We start from the raw sequence: 23,934 nt of genomic DNA, 5'->3' as shown, positions 1-23,934 counted from the left end.
CCTTCGCTGGCAAACGCAGGGGAAGGGTGAGACCTTTCAAAGCGGCCAAGTGGGCCAGCTTCCAGCAGCAGTCCCCGAGCGAGCGGGCGGCAGAGCCACCACGCCGGGCGGCGGGGCATCGGCCTCGCGTTTCAATTTCTGGTCGGTTCTCCTGTGATGGAAAATTGCTTTGCACAAAGCTAGAGTGTTACAGTTCTTTCCAGTGCCCCTCCCCCGCCCTGCCCTGCCCCCACCGGCAGCCTTCGGATCCGAGGGACAGCGCCCGCCCGCAGGACAGTGGACGGAGGTCGCTGTGGCTCCTTACTATGTCCTTTGCTTCGGGCCCTGGCCCCGGGTGGTTACTCTTTTCTTTTGGCATGGGGCTGGTATCGGGGTCACAGTGTCCGAACAGCTGCCTGTGTCAAGCCCAAGAAGTAATCTGCACGGGGAGGCAGCTAACCGAGTACCCCCCTGACGTCCCCCTGAACACGCGGAGGCTGCTCCTGAGCGATAACAGGATCCCTAGCTTGCCGGCAATGCACCTAGGACTCCTCAGTGACCTTGTTTACCTGGACTGTCAGAACAACCGGATTCGAGAGGTGATGGATTATACCTTCATCGGGGTCTTCAAACTCATCTACCTTGACCTCAGCTCCAACAACCTAACCTCGATCTCCCCATTCAGTTTCTCGGTGCTCAGCAACCTGGTGCAGCTGAACATTGCCAACAACCCTCACCTGTTATCTCTGCACAAGTTCACCTTTGCCAACACCACCTCTCTGAGACACCTGGACCTCAGAAACACCGGCCTGCAGACCTTGGACCGTGTGGCCTTCCATCACCTCACGGTACTGGAGACCTTGTATCTGAGTGGAAACCCCTGGAAGTGCAACTGCTCTTTCATGGACTTCGCCATCTTCTTGATAGTGTCCCACATGGAACTCTCAGGTGAGGGCGTGATCGGGTGCGGGGACGTGGATGTGATGGAGTAGGAGGACTTGGTTCCAGAAAAGGTGAGGTCAGAGGTGGTCGGGAGAGGAGGAAGGGCCGGGTGAAGCTGAGTGAAAGCATTCTCACTACTCTGCAGGGCCCATCCTCGGAGGGGCAATGAGGCTCATTAGAAACAGCTCTGGAATAGGAATCCCGAGAGCTGGGTTCTGGTCCCACAGTCAGCACTGGCTAGCTGGCTGCCCTTGGAATAAGTTAGCATTTCTCTAAGCCTCAGTTTCCTGATCCATAAAGTGGGGACAATAATGTTACCTAACAATCAGAGTTGTTGCGTCACAGTGATGTGTGTGGAAATGATAAAGTGCTATCATTGCAAAGTAACAAAGAGGGGAACACTGTATTCTGCTGGTAAACTGCTTTAATGTGTTCAATTCAGTGCCTGAATTTTTCCAGGATCTTAAAGTCAGTGTGGCCATAGGCAGTCGAGGATTCAATAGGAGTGTGGCACACAGAAGGGAAGGTTCCGTGGAGGAGGAGGAGGGGCTGTGGGATGTGAGAGGGCCCGAGATGATGTGAGAGGGAGGAAGGAGGGAGAAGAAAAGCCTTTGGACAGCTGCTTTGTTTCCAAGGTGCTGACCACACACGGAAGGGGAAAGCAGCACGAATCTGTGGAGAGTGGGTCCCAGTGCTCCTCCTGGGTCCAGCAGGGAGATTCCGATCTTACAGGCAGATTCTCCAGTCTTACCTGGGAGATTTCCAAGCCAGTTGCTACCTCTCTACCACTGTCCCCAAACCCTCTGCCACAGCCCCTGTGCCTCATCCCCTCTCCATCTCCAAGACTTCACTGTCCTGTCCTTATCCTCCAAGTCTCCCTCTCCACCAATAGGACTTTCCCCTGGAGAAGTTGGAGATTCAGGAGAAGTGAGAACTCCTCCCAGGAAGCCTAGAGCCACTGATATAACCTGGCAAAATTGGACTTTGGATAGAAAATGAAGCCCTATCAAAACCAGGCTTTCTCTCCCTTCCCTGGGGTCTGCCTTTGACAATGTTTTCCCAGACCCAGCTTCACAAAAGTCCTGCTGAGGCTTTCACTACGAAGTCCTGCCCATGTGGCAATATCCTAGGAAAATTCCTAGCCAGAATGACAGACTTCACAGGGAACTGGGGGAGGGGGTGCTGAGTGGTGACAGCAAGTAAAAATGTGCCCTTCTGGCCTCCCGGTGGGCCTGTCTTGAGAAGTCGTCCAGGCAGGGCCACCAGGGTGAGGCAGGCAGGCTCCCGGGGAGCAGCACCGAAGGGGGCCCTGAGAGCCCACCCGAGCGAGATGCCTGCTCCAATCTGGTGCTGAGGCACCTGGCCCTGTTGCCAGAGACTTCGACTTGAGTTGTTAGAAAAAATCAGAAAGCGATAACTTTGTCAGACTGCCTTCTTAACAGGACCAATGTAAAAGCAGACAGGAGCCGTTATCTTGGGTAGATCACCTTCCTCTGTACCACCTTCTCTAGGAGCCAGAGATAATATCTTCTTTTCTCCATAACTGGTGCTGTGAGGGTTTCTAGAAAGCTCTCTAAAAGAAGGTCAAATATTAATCATCCTCATGCATGAACTGTGGTTCCTAAATGGGATTCTCCCCTGTCAATGTCCTTGTAACCGGCCTGTGGAAGGGCGTTATCCTCTCTTGCTCCCTACCCCCCCATAGCCACGTTTTCCTCCAGTAGAGCCCACCAGGTCGCCATGAGGGACCTCCCGCCCCAGCTGCAGAGTGAAGTAGCTTGGCTTCTGTCCCAGCCCCTAAGCCCACCAGCTCACCTGTCGTTCAATCTCCCATCATCAGATGTTGCTTGCACAGTTGTGCCCTCTTGGTTTGCAGGCCGACCACCTGGGACGCCTGGATTCTTCAGTTCAACCCAGGACTGAATAGAGTTATAAACCAAGTCTGTCTCACTGCGTGTTTTCAAAGACATGCAAAGGGAGTATCGATCTTGTCAAGCTCATAAGCACCCCATGGATGAATGGTCTGTCTTGTGAGGTAGACAAAGCTTTCACCCACTGGCAGGGGACCCCACGCTTACACCCATGACTGCTGATCTGCGCTCATCTCCCTCTGCCATGCGATGGTCCAGAGGGACCCTCCAGGCCACTTCATGCAGAAATACTGTCCCATCACTCCGGTTCACTATTATCTCTTAAAAACATGAGCAAGCCCAACACTGGACATAAGAGTAATTTACACTCGCATGGAGCTTAGCAGCCGGGGCAGCTGTTTCACACATGCCGTCTCGTTTTCTTGGAGTGTCACACCAACCCTTACAATTTTTGCTCTCAGCCTGTGCAAAAGGCTAGGATTGGTATTTCTAACCCTATCCTTGGATAAGAAAATGGGCTGACTTGCCCAAAATCACACAGCTAGTAAACGGCAAGAAAATGATTTGAACCTCTTGATTTCAAATTTGCTTCTTTTTCTGTGAGACTGTACTGTCTCTTAAATCCTCAAATTACAGAATAACTGTCATCCTATAAGTGAGTTGAGTTATAAATCTAAGCTGTGTTGTAAACATACAGCCACAGCATCTAAACTTCAGCTTTATTTCCTATCTGGCTACCACTTGGAACTCACCCATGGCCATTTTCATTGGCTAATAATGCTAACCATCATAAATTCATTATGATATGCCTACACTTCCCTCGCAAACCCAGGTTTCACCCTAATCTATCCAAAGTCAAAAGGATGAAGCTAATCTTAGTGTTGTTCTCATCTGGGCCTTATTCAGGCTGGTTCTCCGCTCCCATACATACATACAATTACGAACATGCATACAAACACACATACGAACACACACATATACAAACACAAAGGTATACCCACACATATGTACTGTATGTACATGCATATATGCCTGCCCACATACCCACCTACATATTACATACACATAATACATACACATGAATGTACTACAGATTCATACCCACACATGTGCACAGACACACACATTCACATAAAGTTGAACACACACAGGGTAAAATTCACTAGATGCCTCTCTTGGCCTTTAGCCATACCTCAACATAAGGGAAGATACTTATTTCATTTGACTTTCATATGACGATTCAGTCTCTGCTGAGTGGAAGTACCTTTGCTGTTGATAAACACTTAGTGAACTCTCAACCTTAAGCCCACATATTTCTGCCATATTCGCCATCAACATGGCGATCTTTGACTTGCCTTAGAATGGAGCCCACACATCTCTCTCCGTGTGCCCACATTTCGGGATATGGGAAGGACTGCTATGAAACAAGCTGAGTAACCTGGTTATTTGTGAAGCAGAATCCAATTACAGACAGGTTCATTTTAGACCCAGAGAGATACTGGACCTCACTCAGCACTGGGAAATTTTTGCTGTGGTGCAATATTAAAGGCACTATGACAATGGAATGCCAGTACGTATGTCCCTTGAAAAGCAAGGCAGTGATGCAAGGGACTTCCGTGCTACCCCTCAGTTCCTCCATTCTTCTATTTCAATGTTGACTGAGGGCCTACTATGTGCCACACAAGTGCTCATGAAGGTAACTGACCACGAAGCCCAGGGCTGTGTGAGGAGGCTCGTGCGACTCCGGGTCATCTGTGCCACGGGTGTGCCATATTCCAGTCAGGCACAGCAGGACTAAACAGGGCAGGACAAAAGAGGCCAGCATGTGCCTACTGGGGTGGCAGGCACTTGGGACAGCCCGTGTCCTACAGGTGATGAAGGGCAGCCACCACGCAGCTCTTCAGCGTGAAGAGCTCAGGTTCTGGCGTGAGACAGACTTGAGTTACACTCTTAGCCCTGTCGCTTGCTATCTGTATGATACCAGACAAATTACTTAACCTCTCTGAACTTCAATTTCCTCCCCTTTAAGGCAGGGATAATAATAGAACCAACGTTCCCGGGGCTGTCATAAAATGAAACGAGAACATTCGTGAACTGCCATTAGCGTCAAGCTTGACACGCCATAAGCACTCAGTAAACAAATGGTTGGTGGATGTAGGAGAGATACAGGATCCCAACAGATGAAGCAGCAGACGGCAGTCAGGTGGTCGCCTGGACAAGCAGTGGGCTTCAGGAAGGTTCAGCACGTGTGGCTTTAGAGGACAGTGTACACCGTCTCGGAGACTTGACTGGAGACACAGGCGGGAACGTAGATTGGATGTGGAGAGGCGGGCAGCGGGTCCTAGGACTCCAACCCCTGAGAAAATGCAACACGGAGAGTCCTAGAGGGAGTCTGGTATTATTATAAGTTAGGAACACAGGGGTTCCGACCCCAGAGAGCAAAGGCAGCCGCCCGAATCAAGGCCTGGTCTCAGCCTGGGCCGCAAGACTCAGGGCTGGACCAGTGCAGCAGGGTGGCTGCCCCTGAGTCACTGGCATCGGAAACTGAAGCTCTACCTGAAGGCAAGTGGCACGTGCAGAGGCAGGTGTGGGTGTACAACAGCCTTCTGGGGACAGGGCAAGGAAGTCAGTCCAGCTGCAGGGCAGCCATGGCCTTGGGAGGAAGAAGTCACCTACAGGGTGTGATTTGTGATTTGAAAGTATTGAGCGATGCTGACGCCCCAGTCTCTCCCCATTCACTGCCCACCACCGAGCTGCAATTAGCCATTAGAGAGTCACCCATTTGGGTCCCAAAAAACTGTCACGGCCTTGAAGAGGCCCTGAAAAACTACACAAGTTCCTGGGAAGAATAATACGAATGTTCCTAAGCCTTGAACAGCTCTCGTACCAGAGGAGGAGTGAATTCTTGGGAAATCCGATTAGCTAAGGTTAATTCTGCAACCGTGGGGAAACTGAAAAAAAAAATAGAAGTCCAGGAAGAAAAAATAGAGGTAATAAAACAAAAAAAGAAATGAGAAAGACAATAATATGCCCTTCCACTAGGTCACATTTTGGCTAAGGTCACCCCTTAGAGAGGGACGAGAGAGGAGGCCGAGTGTTTCGTCTTATTTCATCACAAGGCTACACTGGACGGGAATAACAAAACTTCCCAAACTGGCAAGAGATTTGGTTCTATTAGCAAAGGTCTGAATCAAAAGAAACTCCCCAATGGCATGCTCGCCAAATGTACCGAAAAGTATTCGGTCCTCAAAGAATGCGCATAGTCACTTTCCAAACACAAAAGTCATAGCAGAGACGGAGGTACGCTGCAACGTGTCCATTGCCAGGGTGCTCTAGTGAGCCCTGACCAACACAGAATTAAAACAGACGCACACATTGCATTTCCTTTTTGGCCCAGGTTATAAAGTAGGAGGACTAACTCCTGGCCAGAACTCTAATTTTCCAGTCATTAGTACTATCTGAAGGTGGCAGCTGAGTTCTTCCCAGGATATTTGATTTCCCTAGGAGGACAGGGACGAATGCCTCTCAGGATGCTCTCAAAAACTCACTCACTCTAAGCTCCTGGACATAAGGAATCTGGCTTCCTTCATCCCCTTCCTCTCCACAGCCAGAGTCTAATCCAGCACTGGCCAACAGAAATGTCTGCAGTGGTGGACGTGGTCTACAAATGTGGTTTTCTGTAGCCACTAGCTACATGTGGCTATTGAGCTTTTAAAATTGGCTTTGGGATGAATTTTTTATTTTATTTTGTTTCAATTCATTTAAATAGCCACATGAGGCTAGTGGCTATTATACTGGTCAGGGCACTTTTTAACATAGGCTGCTTAAGCTGGAAATGTAGAATCCAGCCTCCTCACAGGTAAGTGGCTGTAGGAGCCAAGCCCAGCACAGAGATACCCTGACATCCAAGTTCAATGCTTTTCCCCCATGCCATGGTATTAACTTACCATCAAGCACACCACACAGTCCATTCAACTCCGAAACATGTACTATATGCTCATTAGGTGCCCGACATCATATTATAGTGCTGGGGTGGTTTTATCACAGAGAAAGGAGCCATAATTTCTGTTTTTAATGGATAACCTAGGGATACAAGAGACAGAAACTAGAACTGAAACTGTCCTGGTCCCAGCATTGTCACTGTGTGATTTGGGGAAAGTCACTCTCCCTCCCTGAGTCTCACTTTTCCTGTCTTTAAAATAAGGGAGTAGGATTAGATACTCTCAAAGGTCCCTTCCAGCTGGCAGTCTGTGGCCCTAAATAGAAAGATGAGACGCGGGGTGTGAGAGGAGGGCGGTGCTTGGCAGACAGAGTTCCAGGTAAACAGGCGCCTGACGGGCAGTGCTGAGGTGGGGTGTTCCTAGGGACACGGGTACATTCGCATGATTAGGAAGTGCAATTAGGGTGCAGACAGATGCTGACTCCTGCACTCTCCCACCTCCTGTCTTGAGCACCTTCAACCCGACTGGAATAACGCCTCCCCCCCAGGGAACGCAGGGCCCCAGACTTTCCTCCCAGGCCCGACCTGCTCCGCCCGCAGTTCTCAATCCCTGCACCACGGTCCTGAGGTTCTGTTCAGGGAGCTCCCCGTGCAGGTGGGCCTAAGGCCACTTTCAGAAACTGCAGGGCAATGGCCTGTGTTCCGGACCTTCAGCCGCTGCTCCAATTGGCAAACAAATTGACTTGCGATCCTCCTCAAGGGGCATTTGCAATTTGACAGGCAACAACAAGAAACAGTGAGAATTCGGAAAATGACAGGCTGCCAAGGGCAGGAGTGGTGCAGTTTGAGGACAGAGGGTCCCTCTGGGTCAGCCCTTAAATTACAGTCCTCAGGCAGTCCGAGCGAGCCCATGGTGGGGCCCACACAGCAAAGAGGAGCCTGGGCGAGGGGGCCACAGAGGCGGGTGGACAGAGCCACTCAGGGCCATCTGCAGGGAGCAGCTGGGTCCAGTCACGTGCTGCTTCAAGTCCGAGTCATTCTGAGGACATTCTGAGCAGAGAACATCTCAGCTTCATTACGAGGCCATTTCACCCTGTATTCTGAGCTGCTGTAATAGGATAATGGCCCCATTTCAACCCACCGAGTACAAAGTCATCTACAACTGTGCCAAAACTTAGATTTCCAGAATGAATGCAGGTCCTCACATCATTCCACTAGGAGCCCTGGCCCATCTCCTCCATCAGGGAAATTGAACTAAAGACCAGAGGCCAAAACCAGAGAACACCTGGGCAGCAGGCGGGCCCAGGCTGTCGACTGCCCTGCCGGCATGGCTGCGCCGCCTTGTGACAAACTCCCTGGCCTACAGACAGCTGGAGGCACAGCCCCCTGAGGGCAATGAGGGGGACACAGCGGGTGCGACCGAGTCAGTGATCCCTAAGCCACCCAGAACATGCGAGAAGGGATGGAGGGGGTGAGCACAGTGGTGACTCTGACACACTCCCTAACTCGGGCCAGCTGGTGGTCGAAACCCCGGAGAGTAGGTGGTCTAAGGTTCCCTCAAGCTCAGAAACGCCAGATCTCATGCCTGGCCCCTCGGGTCACCCGACATCACTCGGGCCCCTGGCAAACAGCAGTGCATGCCTGGCCAAAACAGCCAAGCTCGGTTTCCTCGTCTTTAGAGGTGAAGAGCTCCCCAACCTGGAGGCAATCCAGCACAGAGGGGGTGCATCTAGAAGGAAGAATGGAGTCCGGCCATGAAGGGCCTTGAGTGATTTTCTGGGGAACATGCAACGTGTCCTGAGAAGCTCTGGGAGCAAGCAAGCCGGAGGTGGGGCCAGGAAGGGGCCCCTACGGGCACCCCTGTAGGCACGCTATAATACCTGCAGGCGGGAGAGCCCGGCAGCCCACAGCAGCAGTGCGGACGGAGGGGTGGAGACAGGTCGGAAGGAACCTTCAGAGGTAGAGACAACAGGACTTGGGACAGAACCAGACCTTCTCGTAGTTCCCTGCACTCCCTTTATAACTTCTGGCACAATTCTAAGTAATTAATAAATTTGTATTAATTTAACATTTGTTTTCCCTGATAGACTGGAAGCTCCATGACGGCATGTCTGAATCTTCAGAAACTAGCACAAGTCCTGACAGAGAAAATGCTCGATCAGTATTTAGTGAATGGATGCATGAGATACGGAGAATAAAATAAAGGGAAAATCAACGATAGCTCCCAAGGCTTTGGCTTGGCCAAGTGTGGGGGCTTCGCTGAGACACACGCTCTTGGGGGAAGGGCGCTGAGGAAGTTGGGGGGGAAGCCGGGTCCCCCGTGGGGCTTGTGGAAGGGGAGGTCCCTGCGAATCACCAAGCATGTGCAGGTTCTGGCCTGAAATTCAGAACAGAGAACAGGGCATAAATGCACATCCGTCAGCTCACTAGCTGTCACTGAGCCCAAACAGCAGATGAGACGCGCCAGGGAAGAGAGTTTAGAATGAGAGGACAACAAGGGCCAAGCACAGAGGCTTTGGGGGATGCAGCACAGCTACGGCCACGGCAGGAGGAGCCACCGTGAAGGACGCTGGGCTGGCAGAGCAGCCAGAGGAAGGGAGTGAGCAAAGGGAAACTCATGGGAGCTAACGGCTTCCAGAAAGTGGGAGCAGCCAGATGAGGACTGAAAGCCCAATGGATTTAGCCACCAGGACATCCCTGGTGTGCCGGGCAGGTCAGTGGCGTGGGGGGAGTGTCAGCGACGGGTTAGGGACCGAACATCAGAGAGAGAGGGAGCAGAGAAGGTGACATAAACTACTCTTGCAGGAAGCAGGGCTGTGGACTGGGGGAAACGGTGATACCTGGAGGGGAGACGAGGAAAGGAGTGTTTTTAGGAGAAAAGAGATCCAGTCGTGTGTTCAGCTGCTAATGGGAAGGAGTGAGTGCAAAGAGAAAGGGCAGAGACGCAGGCGAGGGGGAACAACTGATGGGGTGAAGCCCCGAGGGGGCAGGAGCCTTCGGCCACCAGAACCCAGTGGAGGGCAAGCCTTGACGGCGGTGGCACCTGTCCCCTGCAGCCGCAGAGAGGGCAGCGAGGGAAGCGCGGATGAGGATGAGTGCAATTGAGGGGCCCACCTGAAGGCCTCTATTTCTCTTCCAGGGAGGTAAAAGACAAAGAATGACTTTACAAGGAACACAGTTTCACACGACGTTTGCTATGAGGCTTCCATAACACCAGCCCAATTAGGTGATTGTCAGATACCCTTGTGTCCTTGAGATGCTCACATCCTAGTTGAGCAGCAACACTCAGGTGGGCTCTGGATTCAGACCACCTTTATTTATTTATTTATTTATTTATTTTTGAGACAGAGTCTCCCTTTGTTGCCCAGGCTAGAGTGCCGTGGCGTCAGCCTAGCTCACAGCAACCTCAAACTCCTGGGCTCAAGCGATCCTAATGCCTCAGCCTCCCGAGTAGCTGGGACTACAGGCATGCACCACCATGCCTGGCTAATTTTTTTCTATATATATTTTTAATTGTCCAGATAATTTCTTCCTATTTTTAGTAGAGATGGGGGTCTCGCTCTTGCTCAGGCTGGTCTCGAACTCTTGACCTTGAGCAATCCACCCGCCTCGGCCTCCCAGAGTGCTAGGATTACAGGCGTGAGCCACTGCGCCCGGCCCAGACCACCTGGTTTTGATCTGCCTCTGTCACTTGCCAACTCCTTGACCGTGGGCAACAATCTCCATGCCACCCAGGTTCTCATCTGCAAAATGGAGCCAAAATAGTCCTTATTTCCTTGACTTGTGATGATTAAATGAAATAATCCACATGAAGATTTTAGAACTGCACATAGTAAGTGTTCAACTAATGCTAGCTATCGTTGTTATAATTCTTAAGGAAAATGAACAGCCCATTGCCTGGTGGTGACCCTGAGTGCCCCATGCCGTGCAGAGGAGGGGAGAGCAGGGTGGGCTTGTAGAAATAAACAGGGGGAGCAGATGCCGCCCTTCTGCGGGGGCGCACGATCCACAGGAAGTCCAACTCAGGAGTGCCAGAGCTTTTGGGGGGCAGGGAGGCTTGTTAAAGCTTTCAGAAGGACAACATTAGATAAAAAGCACCTAATCCAACCAATGCCTGGCCCATATGCAATGGCATCTTTTTTGATCCCACAGTGGTAGATTTGGCCTTCCCCTTAACCCAGATAAAGGAATAACTAATACATCTGACACATCCAAATGAAACATAGTTAAGACTAGAATTAAAGTCATGTTAGACAACCCCTTGTAATTTTCAATGTGTTTTCTTCTAACAGCCAAGATGCCTGGGCCACGGCATTCGGTACAGACATTGTTATCCTGATTTGACGTTTACAGAAGGGTAAGGAGCCCAGCCTGGCACCTGAGTGCATTTGTCCCCTGAGTTACTAGGTGCCAGGGCCTCGGCCAGGCACTGGGCCTACTGCTGTGGACAGAAACAAATGTGCCCTCATGGAACTTGCATTCTAGTGGGAGAGGAAGACAATAAATAAGTACATGACATACTGTCAAGTAATGACAAGTGCTGTAAAGGAAAATAAGGGAGGGGAGGGAAGCGTGTGCCTGGGGGTGAGAACAAGGCAGAACCTCTAGGTCGGGTGGGCCTACGTGGAGAACTGCGTAAAGTCAGGGATAAGCTGTGGCCACACGGCAGAGCAAAGAGGGCAGAGCAAAGGCCCTGGCGTGGGATGAGTCTGACATACTAGAAGGTGAATATGGCTGGAACAGAGTGAAGGAAGAAGAGAAAACAAAGAAACGAGATAGAAAATGGGTCAGAGCACAGAGGTCCGATAGGCCGTGGAGAGGCCTTGTTTTATCCCAAGTGCGGTGGGAGGTCATGGAAGGCTTTGAGCAGGGCAGTGACTGATCGTGCTCACAGACTGCCCGCAGTCTGGGTGGAGAAGAGACTGTAGGAACAGCAAGGACACGACGTCAGAGGCTAACACAGGCCGGGGAGGATGGGGGCCAGGGTCGGGGCAGTGGTCCAGGTGATGAGAAGAGGTGAGAACTGGGACACATTTGGAAGGCAGGACTCCCAGGATTCGCTGTGGTTGAATATGAGATGTGAGAGAGGACGCAAAGAGGACTCCCAGGTTTCTGCCTGGTTGCCTGGTGAATGGTGGTGCCCACTGGCTACTGAGGGTTTACAAGTGGCTTGCTATCCATAAGGACAACTGACCACGATCTAGATTTTTCTGAGCAGATGGGTAGTTACAACAGTAAGCAGGCCCAGCTCTAGGCCAAACTGAGAAGAAACCAGAGCTTGCCTTTAGCTTCCAAGAACCACCTGGTGCCATCCCCAGCCCTGCCATGCGGCCGGCTCCCTCGTCCCACCAAAACCTACTCAAGAAAGGTGGCAACAGAGGTTGCCCCTAGGTAGGGATTAAGTCGCTTGCTTCTGTTTTTAGAAGACCTTATACTTTAAGTCTTATTTTCTTGGTGAAATAAAAGGTTTTATCTCCTGCTGACAGAATTCTGGGTGTCGACAAGCACATGAGAAGGAATCATGAGGAAAAGCGGCCTCGCTGCCTCTAAATCACACCCATGTGCAACCAGTTACACACAAGCCCAGTCCAGGAACCCAGAGCACCTTTACAGTACAAAAATAATCGGGTTGAACTTGCTGAACTTCAAGGTCTCTTCTCTGTGTCCCACGAGTCTATGAATCACATTTAACCTTTAAAAATCTATGGACTCTCCATCCAAGGGGAAAAAATTGTGAACACTAGATAAGAATTGTACTTTGTACAAGCCCAAATCATCCGGATCCTTAAGGTTTCAAGATGCCAGAGATGGTTTAGACCAGAGTCAGCACCTGCTTTCTGTAAAAGGGCAATAGTAAATATTCTAGGCTTCGTGGCTCTCTGTTGCAACTACTCAACTCTGTCTTTAGCATAAAAGCAGCATTAGAAAATATGCAAAAGGATAGGCATGGCCGCGTTCCAGTGAAACTTAATTTACAAAAATAGGTAGCAGGCTGGATTTGGCCCGCGGGCTGTAGTCTGCTGAGCCCTGGCTTGTGCCATGATGGGAAGACAGTGGGGCAAGGAGGAGTTGGAGCTCTAGAAAGGCAAAGGTAGAAGCCAGCGTCAGGACTCAAAATGCTCATTGGACCCCCGGAGAAGGGGACCTTGCTGGCCAGTTGGCTTTGGTGTTTTTGGGCTGCTATCCTGCCCAATCTAGGAAATCATCTCCTCTGGGCCATCCATAGTATAGCAGAATAGAATAGCAATCCCTGCAAATTCCAACTGTGGAACTTGTCCTAAACAGTAGGTCAAAGACATGAGAGTTTAAGAAGTACTATAGGCGATCAGACCAATAATCCAGCCATTCTTCCATGTATGTAATTCAACAGACATTTATTGAGCATCTACTGTGTGCCAGACACTAGGGATACAAAGGTGAACAAAAAGGGTCTCTGCTCTTAAATAGTTCTCAGATAATAATTGGGGAATGATGATAATTACCTTTTTTATATAGGAGAAGCTTCTTTATTTTATTTTATTTTTTATTTTTTATTTCAGGCTATTATGGGGTATGAACATTTTGGTTACATGTTATGATTTGCCACACCCAAAGCATGATTTGGGCCATGCCTTTTCCCCCCTACAATGTTCACCGCATCCATTAGTTGTGAGTTTACCTGCCCCCCAACCCCCCAATCCCCGAAGGATATTACTACCATGTGGGCACCATAGTGTTGATCAGTCAGTGCCAATTTGATGGCGAGTACATGTGGAGCCTATTCTTCCATTCTTGTGATACCTCACTTCAGAGGATGGGCTCAAGCTCTATCCAGGAGAATATAAGACGTGCTAGATCACCATCGTTTCTTATAATTGAGTAATATTCCATTGTATACATATACCAAATTTTATTAATCCACTCATAGATTGATGGGCACTTGGGTTGTTTCCACACTCTTGCAGTAGTGAATTGTGCTGCCATAAGCATTTGGGTGCAGATGTCTTTATTATAGAATGTCTTTTGTTCCTTTGGGTAGATGCCTAATAGTGCTATTGCTGGATCGAATGGTATTTCTATTTTTAGCTCTTTGAGGTATCTCCAAATTCTTTTCCACAGAGGTTGCACTAGTTTGCAGTCCCATCAACAGTATAAGAGTGTTTCTATCTCTCCACATACTTGCCAGCATTTGTTGTTTTGGGATTTTTTGATAAAGGCCAATCTCACTGAGGTTAGGTAATATCTCATTGTGGTTTTGATTTGCATTTCTGTAATGATTAGAGATGTTGAGCACTTTTTTATATGTTTACTGGCCATTATTCTGTCTTCCTTTGGAAAGTTTCTGTTCATGTCCTTTGCCCATTTACTCATAGGGTTGATTTTTTTTCTTGTTGATTTTTTTGAGTTCTAGATAGATGCTTGTTATCAGCCCTTTATCAGATATATACGTAGCAAATATTTTTTCCCATTCTGTAGGCTGTCTATTTGTTCTAATGATAGTTTCCTTGGCAGTGCAAAAGCTTTTTAATTTGATCAGGTCCCATTTATTTATTTTTATTGCTGCTGTGATTGCTTCGGGGGTCTTCTTCAAAAATTCTTTGCCCAGGCCTATGTCTGAAAGGGTCTTCCCTACATTTTCTTCTAGGATTCTTAAGGTTTCATGCCTTAGGTTTAAGTCTGTTATCCATCATGAATTGATTTTTATAAGAGGTGAGAGGTGGGGATCCAGTTTCAACCTTCTACATGTAGTTATCCAGTTTTCCCAGCACGATTTATTGAAAAGAGATTCTTTTCCCCAGTGTGTATTTTTGTCTGCTTTTTCAAAGATTAGATTACCACATGTGAATGGTTTCATCTCTAGATACTCAGTCCTGTTCCAAAGGTCTATATCTCTGTTCTTGTGCCAGTACCATACTGTTTTAGTTACTATAGCCTTATAGTACAGCTTGAAGTCTGGTAGACTGATACCTCCCAGTTTGGTCTTTTTGCTTAAGATTGCTTTGGCTATATGAGGTCTTCTCTGGTTCCATACAGAGCATAGAATTATTTTTTCTAGTTAAATGTCCATACTACCTAAAGTGATCTACAGAAATAACTACCTCTTGATGTCATGTCTACAGCACTTTCAACCTCACACTCTTAGCCTTGTTTCCTTCTCTGCAGTCTCAGAGGACAGAGGAGGTGCCTTTCCCAGTTCAAGGCTTACTCCTCTATTTGGTCCTAGAGATCATCATTCTTGCCTCTGGGGGCGCTTCCCACCCCTTAGCTCACCAAGTCCTCCTCGACTCCCATAGGGTAGGCAGGGATTGATGCTCACCTAGTGTAGTAATCCGAGGTGGTCAGAGCTTGGCTGACCCACCCATGATCCCATACTCTACCGCCCAGGGTCCCTTTCCTCCAGCAGAGTGTCCTGTCAGTGACAGTCACCCCACGGGGTAGTAATGACAAATAACATTTAATTCATTCAACAAACATACCCTGAGCTCTAGTATGTGTTAGGCATCATTATAGGTGTTGAGGACACAAAAGTGAACAAAACAGATAGAAATTCATATCCTTACGGCATTTCTGATCTAGCGGGTGGAGGCAGACTAATGAATAGGTGGTAAATCCATTTCCTTGAGAAATACATAATTTAGCTAAAGAAAAAATTAAAAAGAAGACACAGCACTGTACATCTATTGCTGTTTGGGCAACTGGGGCCTAGGAAGGAGAAATGGGGAATTGGGCATTTCTCTGGGTTCAGGGTAGAAATTGACAAAGTGCTTAAGCTGATAGAAACTGGTGTCCACTCTCAGAGGTAATTGCAGTTTAATGGGTGGGGGATTGTTGTCAAATTCCATCCTCTCACCTGCTATTGCCACCATCTAGACGCTTAACCCTCCAGTTAGCCCAGATGGTTCCTGAGCTAGTGCTGCTGCAGGAGGCTCCTAGCAGTCTATACAGGGTCTGACTCCTCTGGGGCACCAGGCCCTGGGAACCTGTAGCAAACCCCCGGGGCAGATCTGTGGTCCCTTCTGCAGGACAAGAGAGGGAACGATTCCTCCTATAACCAGGGGGTTCAAAACTGTTTTCTTAAAGGGAGGCCTGCTGGGCTCCCACACCAACTAGCATAGTTCTGAGCCCCAGAAACTCTAATTCCTCATGCATCTGGTCCTGGCAGACAGGTTTCCTGCCTGTGAACAATAAGCTGTATACAGAAATAAACATAGTGGTGGTTTATGTTTCCTTAGGAACTATTTGTAAGGGGAAGTTAAACATTAATGACATCTGTAACTCTATCTGGGCGCTTTAACTGGGGCAAATGCCCCAGGCCCACTGGACTGGGGCTGAGGAAAATGATAGCGTGGAGCTGAATCATCTGTCTATGATGTGAAAGGAGCCTCCTATATTTGTGCAGGGCACAGCATGCACAACTGTACCTGGTAGCCGCTGTGTGAGAGGCAAGGAGATCAAGAAAGCCAGATGGGGAAGAATCGATATATAGGTTATTCATTCCGTAACATAGGAATAACTAAAACTACCCTGTGAGGTGGTCAAGAGTAGAGCTTAAATTAAACTCTAAATTAATTTTTTAAAGCATCTAGGACATATCGGGTGCTCCAGAGTCAGTAGATGGAAATAAAATCTTTAAAGTCATCATACCAGAATAGAAAAAGAATGACTTGTATGACTGACAAGCAAAAGAAAAGGAAGTGAAATGACAAAAAAGAAAGCAACAAAGGATAAGATAAGGGACATGAAATAGTGGGATGAAAAATAAACGGTAAGATACGAAACATAAGTCCAGATATATCAGTAATTATGTTAAATATCTATGGGTTGACTAAAATACAAAGGTTGTTAGCTTGGATGAAAAACAAAACCCAGCTACAATATTGTAACTTAAATAGAGGAATGTAGAAAGATTAAAAGTAAAAAGATGGAAAAAGATACACAACACAAACACTAACCAAAAGAATTTCATAAAGCCATGCTAATGTCAAATAAAGTGGACTTTAAGGCAAGAAGCATTTACTAGAGATAATGACAGAAGGGTAAATCTACCAGGAAGATATAACAGTTGTAACTTTGTATGCATCTAATGACATAGCTTTAAAATTTGTAAAACAAAACTTGGCAAAACTGTATGGAGTAGACAAACACATAGTAATAACTGGTGATTTTACATACTTCTCACAGTATCTGACAGACAACTAATAGACTAATAGTAACTGAGAGACAGGCAACGTTTATAGATAAAAGGTCAATAGGGCAAAGATCCATACACCACCACAGCCTAATCGACATACATAGAACAATGTACTCAACAAAGACAGAATACAGTAAGTCCTCACTTAACGTCCCCAATAAATTCTTGGAAACTGCAGCTTTAAGCAAAACAACATACAATGACACTAATTTTACCCTAAGCTAATTGATACAAACAAGAGTTAAGTTCCTACTGCATATTTCTGGTTACAAAAACAATCACCAAACTTCTAAATAAAGACTCAAAACACTTCTAACATTAATCATTGAAATAAGTGTGAGCTATACATACATTTAAGAAAGAGTAACAAAAACAAGTAAGGTAATTATTCACCCAGTTGTTCCAGTTCAGAGTCACGTGTGGCCTGAGCCTATCCCAGCAGCTCGGGGGGAAGGCGGTTTAGACCTGCCAGTGCACCTAATATGCTCATCTTTGGGACGTGGGAGGAAACCAGAGTGCCAAGAGAAAACCCACACAGACAAGTGGAGAACGTGCAAACTCTACAGATGTAACCCAGGCCGAGAATCCTTTTTTTTTCTCATCAATGTTGTAACAAAATTACAGACGGTGTTTCTAACCACAGTAGAATTAAACTAGAATCCAATAACAAAAAAAAATATTATTAGAAAATTCCCAAATACTAACAAATTATTCAATTAAGTCAATGAATGATAGCTCTTATTAACAAGAACAATAATGATCAGACGTGGCATATGCCTTCGAGAGCTAAAAGTCCATCTAGTAGGGAAGAGAAAATGCCCGTGTGCATAACCCTCATGGCAAGGTAGAATGTGATACATGCATTAAGAGTGATACAGGGGCTGGGCGAGGTGGCTCACACCTGTAATCCTAGCACTCTGGGAGGCCGAGGCGGGTGGATCGCTGGAGGTCAGGAGTTCGAGGCCAGCCTGAGCAAGAGTAAGACCCCATCTCTACTAAAAATAGAATGAAATTATCTGGCCAACTAAAATATATATATATATAAAAAATTAGCCGGGCATGGTGGTGCATGCCTGTAGTCCCAGCTACTCGGGAGGCTGAGGCTGTAGGATCGCTTAAGCCCAGGAGTTTGAGGTTGCTGTGAGCTAGACTGACGCCATGGCACTCACTCTAGCCTGGGCAACAAAGTGAGACTCTGTCAAAAAAAAAAAAAAAAGGAGTGATACAGGGAAATGCTAGGGATGACTTCAGGAGTGGGAACAATCACATATCCTCTGAGCTATGCGGATGGTGTGGCGGGGGAAGGTCTCCTTGGAGAGGACACATTTAGGCTAGATCTTGAAAGATGCGAAGAACTTTTTTTTTTTTTTTTTTTTTTTGAGACAGAGTCTTGCTCTGTTGCCCGGGCTAGAGTGCCGTGGCATCAGCCTAGCTCACAGCAACCTCAAACTCCTGGGCTCAAGCGATCCTACTGCCTCAGCCTCCCGAGTAGCTGGGACTACAGGCTCACACAACCATGCCCTGATGAGTCTTTTTATTTTTAGTAGAGACAGGGTCTCGCTCTTGCTCAGGCTGGTCTCAAACTTCCGACCTCAAGCAATCCTCCCACCTCGGCCTCCCAGAGTGCTAGGATTAGAGGCATGAACCACCACGCCAGGCCCAGGAAGAACTTGATCATGCCAAACCCGGGGGATAAGACAACTGATGAAAAAGCGCAATACAACAAAGCTAGCTACAGATGAGGGCAAGGGCGGGATGTCATCAAGGAATAATGTGTAATTTAATTTGGAGCCAAGGGGGGCGGCCAGCAGTGCTGAGAAGTAAAGTGGGAAAGGGAGGAGGGGGCAGATGCCGAGGGGCTCCGAATGCCAGGCAAGGTGGTCTGGACGTGATTCTGAGGCCCATGGCGGGGCTGGAGGAGGATTTTGAGCCAGAGTGTGCCTGGGAAGAGCTGTACTTGGGGAAGGCAATCCGGCAGGGGTGTGTGGAATGGACCAGGGCCTGGACACATGGAAACAGTGGAGATGGGGAGGCAGGGAGAGGACAGCCCCCACCCTGGTGGTGGCAGGGACTGGGGAAAGGGGGAGAACTCGACAGTAGAAAAGCCCAGGCCTCCCTCCCGGCAGAGCCACCCGCCTCCCTCCCTTGGCAGCAGCTTGACAATGCATTCAAATCACTGCCTAATTGCTCCTTTCAAGGCTAATGCTCCAAAATGGGGAAACGTGTGTGTAATGTTTAGTCTCATCTCTGCCGCACAACCCCAATTTAAAAGCCCAATCTTTTTAAAAATAGAATGAGATAAACCCCCCTAGACACACCCCAGACCTGCAAATACATTCCTTTCTCAAATACATCTTCTTTGTATATTCTTTGTATATGCCTGGGTCTCTGGCGGTCTGGGCAAGTGACCCGAGCCCCCCAGAGAGAATTCCTGAACAGTTCTCGGGAGCTGCCCCTGCTCCTCCCACGCCCCCACGCTTAGGCTTCCTGGGCAAAGCCCCAGGGATCACGGAGCCAGGCTGACCGGAAGGTGGTCTGGAGGCATAACTGCGATCCTTCCTCTTCACGTCCCCAACCCCTTTTCCTTGAGAGCTTTCAAGCGGGCAGCGTTGCTCTGAGGGTCACCTGCAGTCTAGAGAGAGGCTTCCTCTCCTCCTCTCCTCTGTGATCATGGCACACGGTGGACAGGACACAGCCCATGCGCTGGCTTCACCCCTGTATCTACAGCTTTCTCCGAGAGTGAGTCCTAAACAGCATTACACACTTCAGGCTGTCTGGCTGCAAGTAGCAAAATGAGTTCACTGCAGCTGCACTGACACAGAAGCAAGGTGCCAGGAATGGTGTCCAGGTGCAGAGGACAGCCCCTTCCAGCCACCCAACCCCACTGCCTCCTCCCCAGGCAACTCACCTCCGCACTCTTTTCCCTAATGCGGCTTCTGGCTCTCATCAGGGTTTCCCTAACCGAACCTGACTTCCCTAACTTCCTGGGTCACCAAGGACACTGGTGCTTTCACGTAGCCAGGAGATTTCTGCCCTAAAGTTTAGAGGAAGCTTCTCTCCACAATAGCTTCTGTTTGCATTTCCCACTTCTGCAAAACAAGCTCAGACAGCTCATTCCTGGATTTCTGTCTTCTGTCTCCTGCCTAGATCCTGCAGGTTATCTAGAACATACAAGTTATGAAACCTCCTGAGTCTCAGTCTCCTTATTTGTAAAACAAGGATGATAATATTACATGCATCAAGGAGACAACATTTGCAAGTCACTTAGCACAGAGCAAGAGCTTAGCAAATAGTAGCTGCTATTGTGCTTTTGAGCGTGGTTATCTCAGCCCTGAGCCGGAGCTCACTGATCTAACGCATGCTGGATATATTCATCCTGGCACCACGTATGGGCGCCTCAGCATCAGCATGGCAGAGCATGTGGAGTTAGAAAAATGCAGGGCTGGGGGTGGAGCCCTGAGGGGTCTGCTGCCTTCTCACCTGGGTCCGTCCTCCTGGCCACCCTGGGAAGAGGTACCATTCTTTGCACTGGGAAGATGAGGAAATGGGAGTCAGAGAGAGACTTGGGTATCCTGCTGAAGTTTACAGAATTAGCAAGTGACAGAGTCTGGGTTGGAACCCTGGCCTGTGTAGCTCTGGAGCCCACTTCTCTTCCTGGTACCACTTCTCTTCCTGGTACGTCCTGAAGTCCACGGTGCTGGATACAGGGAGGTGCTCAGAAAGTAGCCAGGGAGCTGAGGCAGCTGCTAAGCAAGACTGAAGACATGCAGATCATGTGATCAGCCAGGGAGCTGCGGAACTGCTTCCCCCATTAGCAATCTCTATACCCTGGGCACCCCTCCCCCCAACTTCTCCCGGGAGGAAAGGGGGACGGACAAAGAACACACAGTAGACATTTCCAGGGAAGCTCCTCTCTCCCGAGAGTTGAGCCAAGTGGTGTATGATGTTCTTGGTGGCGTCCCTGGCTGAGCTCAGGCACAGGTGAAGAGACAGGGACTGGGTGAAGGGGAAAGTTGGGATCAGAGGAGAGAGGGAGACGAGGAGCATCGGTGGAGGGCTGGGAGGCGCCAACACCCCCCGGCAATCTTGCTCGAGTTTCCAAAGTCCCAGACCCTGCAGGGCCTCTCCTTCCTTGAGGACCCTGAAGAAGCAAAGCCCATTTCCACAACCGGAGTGCAGCAAAGCCTGGGGACAAGGAGCAGTCCGGGCTCGGCACTCCTCCAACGTGAATGTGCAGTAAGTCCCCTGCAGACCTCGTGGAGACACAGATTCCGAATCGGGAGGTGTGGGCTGGGGCCTGAGCCTCTCCGTTTCTGCCGAGGTCCGGGTGACGCGGGTGCCACGGGTGCTGCTGGCCCACAGGCCACACGCGGAGGGAGCAGTGAGGGTCCCGACAGCCCCTCCAGATCCCCCTTGGCCTTAGGACCCCGGCAGCTCCACGGTCTCAGCACCTGCCTACTGTGTTTTTCTCCGCAGACGATCTAAATGCCACGTGCGTGGAGCCCGCAGAGCTGAAGGGGTGGCCCATCGCACGGGTGGGGAACCCTCTGCGGTACATGTGCATCACGCACCTGGACCGCCGGGACTACATCTTCCTGCTGCTCATCGGCTTCTGCATCTTCGCCGCGGGAACCGTGGCCGCCTGGCTCACGGGCATGTGCGCCGTGGTCTACCAGAACGCCAGCCGCAAGGCCAGCGAAGACGATGCCGAGGACGAGGCCGGGCACAGGGCGGATGACAACAGGCGGATTTTTTTTCGCAGCAGGGCTAGCCTGAGCCAGGAGTTCCCTCAGCTCATTTAGTTGCCAGAGACACCATCTCATGTGCCTTCCCCGGCCGCCCGTTTCCCGCCTGCCCTCCCCATCCCACCAGAGCTGTCTCAGAAGCCTAGTAGCAAGATAAATAAAATATGTGGTGGCCATTTCACAGGTTGGTCCCTTCCCGCTTCACCAGCCCAAGGACGATTCCTTGAGCTCCAGCTGAGCGAGGTAGAACAAAATTTAGAAAAGCTGCTGGATGCATCTAAATGTTGGGGAAGGCCCCCCCAAAAGCAGGCCAACTCATGTTTAGTGAGCACCCATCATGTCCCCAAAGTAAATGCAAGATTTCAGATCTTCCTTAGGATCAAACAATTTGGGGGGAAGTCAGGATTAATATGAATCAAACAGAGAGAAATATAAGACACAATGACGAGGACAGTAATGGAATGTGTCCACGCACCATCTTTGCACTCCAGCTCATAGTTACCACAACAATCCTGCCATGTTGATATTATTTCGCAGTGAAAATGTGAGGCCGGGACAGGTTAAACAACCGACCGCGGTCCCCCGACCTAAAGTAGCACAGTCTCCCAAAGTCCGGGCTCTTTCCTTTCTGTGAAGCTGCCTCCCTAGGAAACACTTAGCAACATAACCAAAGCTTTATCGTTTAAGCCTTGAACAAAACAAAGGAGTGAGGCACACAGAGGTGGCCACCACTTAGCGAGTCCTGACCAGGGGCCCAGCGTCACACCTCGCTTGATACCTCAGTGGGGTAACCCTGACCACAACCGGGTCAGGTGGTCGTGGTTACCCTCATTTTGCTGAGGCTGAGAGAGGCAAAGTACCCAGCTCGAGATCACAATCGGTAAGCACAGAGCCAGTGCTGAACTGCGGGCTGCCTGGTGCCAAAGCCCACGCTCCGTGCACGAAGAGCGGCTGTTTCTCGTGAAGTGCTAAACGGAAGGGCCAGCTGTCACATGTGTGACCCAGCTCTCGGGGCTGGTCCGAGGAAGGGAAAGGGAGCAGAAAGGGGAGGCGCAGCGGAGGCCCCGAGACCCATTCCAGGTGTTCCTTTTCTCCCCACCCAGATCAAATGAAGACTCAGATCAAAGCCCCCACCCTTGAGGCTGGCTGTCCCTAAACGCAACCAGAGCTGTTTTTACCTCTGCACCTCCGCTGTGAATGGCATGTGACTCTAAGCACCACTTGCCCCCCGCTTTGTCTAGTGCAGCGTCCTCCACTGCGTGAACTGGGGCTTCCTACCTGTAATGGCCTTGAGGGCAGGGCTCACCTACCTTCAGTATTCTCTATTGACGCAGCACATGGGGCGGCGCCTTGCACAAATAAACGTTTATGATCGCAGTCTACTGACATCCCAGCCCAGCACACATTCCTACTGTGTTACCCTGAACTGAGGGAGGCCGTGGGAAGTTATTTAACTTCTGTGTGCCTCAGTTCTGCATCTGTAAATGACAATCCTTACAGCACTTACGTCGAGATATTGTGAGAATAAAATGAGTATCGGTTATAATAAGAATCTCTTTTAATAAACTTTTTATTATGGAATAATGTTAGACTTACAGAACAGTTACGGAGATAGCACAGAGTCCCCATATACCCCTCAGCCAGTTTCCCTAATGTTATCTCACGTTACAACGGTACGTTTATCAAAGCTAAGAAACTTGTATTAGAATACTACTCACTAAACTCCAGACTCTATTTGGATTTCACTAGTTTTCCCCCAGTGCCCTTTTTTCTGTTCAATTCAGGATACCATATTTGCATTTAAGATATTTTTTATAAAAAAATAATATATCTAACACTTATTGGGCCCTTCTATAAGCCAGGCATTTTTCTAAGTGTTTGTATACATACCACTTGCTGAACCATCACCACCACCCTATGAGATGGGCACTATTGTTGTTATTATTCCCATTAGATCATGAAATTGAGGCTTAAGAGGTTGAGTAACTTGCTAAACATCACACAGCTAGAAGGCCAGAAGTCAAACCAGCTCTGCCTGTAGACTGTTTCCTCCAAACCACTAATCAATACTGTATCTCAGGAACTCAAATTACCAAGAAAGTCTTGGCAGAAGAAATCTGAGTTGCAGGTTTTCACAACAGCTTCTCCCCTGAGATTGTGCCTGGCTGGTCCAACAACAACTCGTCTCACAAACGCGGACGGAGCACCCGCCCTGACCGGCCCTGGGAAGGCCACAGTGGATGGGGCAGAGTCACAATGCTCGGGGAGCTTCCAGTTCAGTCTGGT

At 49.1% G+C, this 23,934-nt stretch overlaps 1 protein-coding gene across 1 annotated transcript; it reads left to right on the top strand.

Moving 5' to 3' along the window:
- LRRC52 (leucine rich repeat containing 52) lies at positions 1 to 21,824 on the top strand. The gene is made up of 2 exons (XM_069479117.1): positions 1 to 927; positions 21,380 to 21,824. Exons 1-2 carry the CDS (start codon positions 306 to 308, stop codon positions 21,703 to 21,705), a joined length of 948 nt encoding a protein of 315 aa, XP_069335218.1. The 5' UTR covers positions 1 to 305; the 3' UTR covers positions 21,706 to 21,824.
- The last annotated feature ends 2,110 nt before the right edge of the window (positions 21,825 to 23,934 follow it).

This window comes from Eulemur rufifrons, chromosome 8 (assembly GCF_041146395.1).
Source record: "Eulemur rufifrons isolate Redbay chromosome 8, OSU_ERuf_1, whole genome shotgun sequence".
Classification (NCBI taxonomy): Eukaryota; Metazoa; Chordata; class Mammalia; order Primates; family Lemuridae; genus Eulemur; species Eulemur rufifrons.
The sequence above is the reverse complement of the archived record's forward strand: the minus strand, read 5'-3'. Positions and strand labels throughout refer to the sequence as shown.